The sequence below is a fragment of the Equus quagga genome, chromosome 9 (genome assembly GCF_021613505.1).
Source record: "Equus quagga isolate Etosha38 chromosome 9, UCLA_HA_Equagga_1.0, whole genome shotgun sequence".
NCBI lineage: Eukaryota > Metazoa > Chordata > Mammalia > Perissodactyla > Equidae > Equus > Equus quagga.
In genome coordinates, this window is record NC_060275.1 from 90,174,697 (window position 1) to 90,181,046 (window position 6,350).

Here is a 6,350-nt window from a genome sequence, read left to right on the forward strand (position 1 = left end):
AATAAATGTTTATTGAATGAATGATAGGAAAATTTCTCCTGCTTGCATTTGAATCAGATTTCCGTTAGCCAAACCCTCCCTCAATAGAGAAAAGATCCAAACAGAAGACATAGGGAACTCACAGCATCTGCTGCAGTTGGCAGCAATCTGAAGGGCCTGCTGCTGCTTCCAGGATGAAAGCACAGAGCTGATACAGGAACCAAAAGTGGGTCTGGTCTAAGTGACAAAGTCACCTTACATTTCTGAACTTTGAAACTGTATCCTACGTTTCAAAGCTATGTTAATATTTATAACATTTTTTATTTTAATTACTTCTGCATCAGTCTCTCTTCCCTTAGATTATAACTGCTTGAAATCAAAGCTTGTGTCTCATTCATATTTGTGTCTCCTGGTACATAGGAGGGACTCAGGGTGTGGGTAGAATAGAATATTTCGCTAAAGATTCAGAGCTAGGTAAAACCCAAAATGTGTAAAAGTAGCCAGAACTACTATTATGGATGTTGCCTATAAGCAGAAATATTTTTAGAATTCTCTATGTAAGAATCACCATACTGGGGCCAGCCCCAGGGCCGAGTGGTTAAGTTCTGGCACTCTGCTTTGGTGGCCCAGAGTTTCTGCTGGTTCAGATCCTGGGCGCGGATATGGCACTACTCAGAAGGCCACGCTGAGGCAGCATCCCACATAGCAGAGCCAGAAGGACCTACAACTAGAATATACAACTATGTACTAGGGGCTTTGGGGAGAAAAAGAGGGAAAAAAAAGAAGATTGGCAACAGATGTTAGCTCAGATGCCATCTTTAAAAAAAAAAGAATCACCATACTAACCATATCTTGGCTACTTATTTTGTAACTAATATTCATATATTTTGTAGTCAATATTTACAAATTATAATTAGAAACATGTGAAAATGATGTACCCATTTCCTGTGCCAAATATTATTGTATTTCATTCAGCGTTTGAAGTTCAAGTGAAAGTATAAATCTGATATTAATGGATATAAAGAATCCATTACAGTTTTGAATTAGCACCCCCTGTAGAGTATCACGCCATGATTTTTTGAACACTTATTACCAAGCACAGCTGTGTGCTGGGCTCACGGTTGGGTCCAAAGATGAGTAAGGCATGGTCTGTGCTCTTGAGGTATGTTTCCATTTTTCTGTCTGTCTATGATATAGAATAAGTTTTGGGCTTATTTTTTAGAACGACACAGAGGATTAGACTAAGTCAATGAAAGGAGATACGGATGAATATGAAATTTTTTCCCACTTATAAATGCCCAATGTGTAACTTCTCACCCTTAAATGTCTTGTGTCATATAAAATCATATTATTAACTTTTTAATATAAATATTGCTTTAATGTTAAGAAAACATTAAAACGAAAATTGTTTTCTGCATTTACAGTGATGGAGAGATCTATGATGATATTGCTGATGGTAAGTCTCATATGGCACCCCCTACAGAGAAGAGTGACACTGAATTTACTGTCCTTATGAATACTAAATATAGCTTGCTGGATTAATTAGAGCCTTCCAATCTGATCAGAATTTGAATCCCTTGAAAATGTTAGGAAAAGCAAATGCTTTGATATAATGAAAAAAATTTATTTGTGCGCATGACTGGAAATCAAGAAAGAATCTCTTATTTTCTTTGAAAGCAGAAAGCATGAAAATATTTGGTGAATGTTTCATTATAACATGAATCTTAATAATAATTGCTTGTATCTTCAAAAATATATATACTCGGGCAATAAGTAGGCACTTATTTCATAACCTGTAATACTCACTAGCATTCTCTAAACCTCATATATTTCTAAATCATGATCTAAAAAATTAGTCTCAACTGGAATGCTGCATAGTGTTAATTATGTTGCCTTTTAGTCTCCTCTTAAACTTATGATTTGCACTGATATTTAATATTTTCAACCTCATTCAGAATGACTACCAAAAAGCACATTTAAGTGCCAGATGAAATAAAATAATCCTGACTCTTATTTCGATAGAGAATAAATCTGTTCAGAGACATTGTTAAAATTGTATACTGAGCAATAGAAGTTAAATAAATTTATGTGCTTCCATTTAACTAGTTTGTCATAAAGTGAACCAATTCCACTTCTTTTATCCTAAATCAGGAGAATGTGAATCACCCACACTTCCAACCCTGGAACACTTGTATAACCATATTTAAATTTGTTTTTTTTTTTCAGGTTGCATCTATGACAATGACTAGCTCTCAGCTTTGGTCATTCTTCTATGTTCATTTGATGTCAATGTGAAGTCTGGATCTTAATTGGCATATGTTATTGTGTTCATAGAAAAATCAATGCACAAAAACTACTTATTACTGTTAGTTATAAAATTCTGATTATAAAGTTTTGAAATTTTGAACTCAGAAAATGATCTATCTGCTTAATCAACATCTTGGAAGACTGCATCAATGAGATGTAAGAATTATTAAATATCCCATTTCTGCCTCAGCTGCAATTATGAAGGCACTTCTTTCAGACCATCCATAGACAACTCCCCCTTCCTAAAAAAACAAAAAAAAATCATTTGAGAAGAAATGACTGTATTGTTTAAAGAAAGATAAGGAAGAAGAATAAAGAAAGATAAGGAAGAAGAATAAGGAAATATAAGGAAGAAAATTTTAAAACATTTCACAAGAAGGAAAACTATTGTTTGCACCTGTAATTATGATCATATGTTATATTCTCTTTTCAAATCATCTATCTTTACAAAGGCAGACTTTCTCCTCTCTTGCTGGTGAGTTACATCTTTTCAAAAATTATAGAAGTAGCAGAAATTGTATATAAAGTTTGTCCCTATTTGTTAATTGTGAATATGTGTTAATTACCTAAGATTAAAACTATAGATGAGTCTAAACTAAGTTTTCTGTTTGCAGATTCATGTTCTAAGGGTATAATTCGGTATTTTGTTTACTGTTGTAACTAGAGTAGATATGAGTGAGGACTACCCTAAAATTACAAAGAATGAGAGAATGGACTTTGAAATTAACTAAACTTTATGCCATCTCTTTACTATGAAGACTCCTTTAACGGTTTTTGGTTTTGTTTTTCAATTACCTCTACGGAACTTTTTTCTTTGAAACCACTTTAATGGAAAGTTGGCCAGCAGAGGGAGTATAGATTAGTAATCCTGAGTGTTTAGCTAAGATGTTCCCTACTGATGCAGACTCATTCCCAGAGCAAACCAAAAACAAAAGGTGAAGCTTCTGGGTTCCAAATGCTAAGAACACTAAACACTATGATATGAAATGCAAAACCCTAACACCCAAGAAGATAGCGTATTAGGTAATTTTTTCACAACTTCCAAAATATGAAATGAGCAAATCCTAATGCTGGCTCTGCTGCAAATGGAACATGATGTGATATCGGGTAAATTATTGATCTTGCCAGTTTCCTCATCTGCAAATTACAGGATTAGGCTAAGTCAGTTTTTCCCAACTTTTTTACTATGAGTTACCTCAAACTCTTATAATCTTCCCCCTACCCCAGCCCTGTGTTTCAGAAGCTTCTGTTTATTTTTAAAACTCATTGATTAAATAATAATTAATGCATTATTCATGTTTTAATATTGTAAAGGCCCATTGGAACTTCTGAAGAGTGGCCCCACTGAACTGAAGTAATTTCAGATAATTGTAAAGGAACTCAAAACTTTTATATGAGTAAAGTGGAATTTCTATTAGGAGCATTGAAATTTGAAAATAGATCATCAACTTCTATTGCTAGATTTACAGATTCTGGGAGTCTGAGGTCCCTGAATTAGAAGCCACTCATCTCAAAGACCTCTTCCAATTATGAAATACTTAGACATCTACTTTTTGATAGGGGAAGCCTGTATATGCTCACGTGATGAATTTATTTTAATACTAAATAAAATTACATGGTCCAAAAGTGCTTTCTGTTTGTTAAATTTGGTAACATATACATCATACATTGACAGAATATTTCCAGTAATTTGTTTTCTGATTGAGAACAGTATAAATTCAATAAATGTCAGTTGTTTAAATTCCAAATTAGACCAAGGGAATATTTTAGAGTTTTGGTTTATACACCAAGAAACAGACACACATATGCCTATGAAAGATTTACGTAATAGATAATCATCTTAATATAAAAGATATATTTGAAGTATTAATTTTAATATACTTCATATTATTTCTGTTATAGTTTTATATATGGGATTTCATCATGTAAGAAGAATGACAAATAACTTCAGCAGATAACTTTGCCTTTTACTTCATCAAGAAATCAAGGTCATCAGCTTTTCTCTCCCTTCCATAATTTGATCCCACATCTACAAAAGTCTTTCTCTGAGGCTATCATTACGTCTTTTTGCTTCAGCCTCAGAGGATGGGGTACCATCTGTTTAAGACCAATCTCCCACCAGTGACCCTGATATTTTGCCTCCTGTCTTCCAGTAGAAATTGAGATAACTAAGTGCGATTCCTTTCAACTCCCCACAACGTTCAACCTTAACCCATATCCAGACACTCTCCCAGAGAATAAGATGTCACTCCTCAGATTCAAAGCCACAGCCTGTTATCCCATGTCTTCTTGCCTTCTCTGGAGTCTTCTTCCTCCACAATTAACTCATTCTCATTGCCCCCCCCTTTCTCTCTCTCACACACACACACACACCCCTCTTCCCCATCACTCTTTCACTCCCTCCCTTCCTTTAATCTTTAACTTCCATTGTGCAGATTCCCTCCTTTGAGACAAACATACTCCTCTACAATCTTACCAAAGTCTTTCCTATTCAAAAAACAATAAGAAACCTTGCCTTTAATCCAAAAACCTCTCCAACTACAGCCCATTTCTATCTTCCTTTTCTCATCACATTATCTTAAAACGTAGGGTGCATGTGACAGCCAGGAGAATGTGCCTCACAGACCTTCAACTTTGTGGAGCTTAATTGACCAAAGGCCCCAACTTCTACACTCTGAAATCCATCACCACAGCTGTGCCAACACCAGGCTTCCCACAGGCTGCTCCTGTGTAGCCAATGACTGAGCATGGCAGGCCTGTTCCTGGAAGGTACAGAACCCTCCAACACTCTTGCTAAACCTTCCTTACCCTGCATAGCACTCTGAGATGCTTCTACCCAACCATCTCTCCCTCCTCCCTTCACTGGGGTCAGACCTGCATTGCTGTCCGATGGCTCCTCCAGTCTTCCCTGGTTCCCTCCCATTTCCTCTCAGACGTGTATCCTCCCCTAAAAAATATTATTGCATTTTCACCCCATCTTGGTGTCTGCTTTCCAGGGGATCTGCACTGAACACAGTACAGCTAGAGAGTTTGTTTATAGAAACACACATCTTCTCAAATCAACTGAATCAGAATTTCTGGGGAAGGAACTTTTCAAGCAATTTTTAATTAAATATGAGTTTAATGCTTAGCCAGGATTGGGAAACCCTGGTCCCTATTTACCCTTTGCCGCATTCTCAAGTTATATTCTGTCTTCAACTTACTGAAATTTGGTCTCTGCTACAATTACTCTAAAGTCATCCCTACATAGATATCCCACAAGTACCTTTTAACTCATAAGACTCAAAACTGAACCCATCCTCTTTCTCCCTTTTGGTTGATGATACTCCCGTAGATTCTATCTCGGTGGCATCTCTATCATCCGTTTACCCAAGCTCAAAACTCAGGAGTTGCTCCACTTCTGCTCGTTCACCTCCTGTGTCCAATGAATCATTAAACAGAGCTCCCAGAAGCAAAGATGCTGTCTTATTTGTTTTATACTCCTATATTTGACATAGTATTTGAAGCCCTTCATTGTATATTTGATAATGAAAGAATAAATGCTATGTCTCCAAAGAATGTGTTAATCCAGTGGGTGGCCACTGTAATTTTTCCTTAGTTGCTGCTTCAAATGCCATAAGATATCGAGCAAATTGATGGCTGAGAGATGCCTATTAGATTTATCAACATGTAGGTCATACATGACCTTAGAAAGATTGAGGCATTCACGACCAAGCTGATCACAATGGTGTTACCTGTTGGAAGCAGATGCTGGGATAGGGTTTGGGGTACAGCTGTCTACTAGGAATTAACATCTGTGGAAGGAAGGGGAGGAAGCATCATTGAGCAGAGAGAGAAGTTGAACTGTGATGCAAGTCCAACATCTTCAGCCAAACAGAGGAGGGCCTTGGAAATAAATACTATCCTTCAGGCCAAAATGGCCAGCCTTTTTACCTCCACCTCACTCATCACCATATGTGGGCCACCTTGGGAAGGCCCATGACATTGTGTAAGAAGACTCTGAAGCTGAGGCAGACCCTGAAGGAGCAGACAGCCAGAGGCAGTCAGTCTGCAGACCATACTCC

At 36.8% G+C, this 6,350-nt stretch overlaps 1 protein-coding gene across 4 annotated transcripts in view; it reads left to right on the top strand.

The window, feature by feature from the left end:
- Positions 1 to 4,250, top strand: part of FYB1 (FYN binding protein 1) — a 153,529-nt gene extending 149,279 nt beyond the window's left edge. For 3 of the 4 annotated variants that reach the window (XM_046670912.1, XM_046670915.1, XM_046670913.1), the window contains 2 exons: positions 1,404 to 1,435; positions 2,206 to 3,868. In XM_046670912.1, the coding sequence (XP_046526868.1) occupies positions 1,404 to 1,435; positions 2,206 to 2,228 (55 nt within the window). In that variant the 3' untranslated portion in view covers positions 2,229 to 3,868. Of the gene's footprint in view, positions 1 to 1,403; positions 1,436 to 2,205; positions 3,869 to 4,188 lie in introns of those variants that run through there. The other variant, XR_006889997.1, reaches the window with a different exon arrangement.
- The last annotated feature ends 2,100 nt before the right edge of the window (positions 4,251 to 6,350 follow it).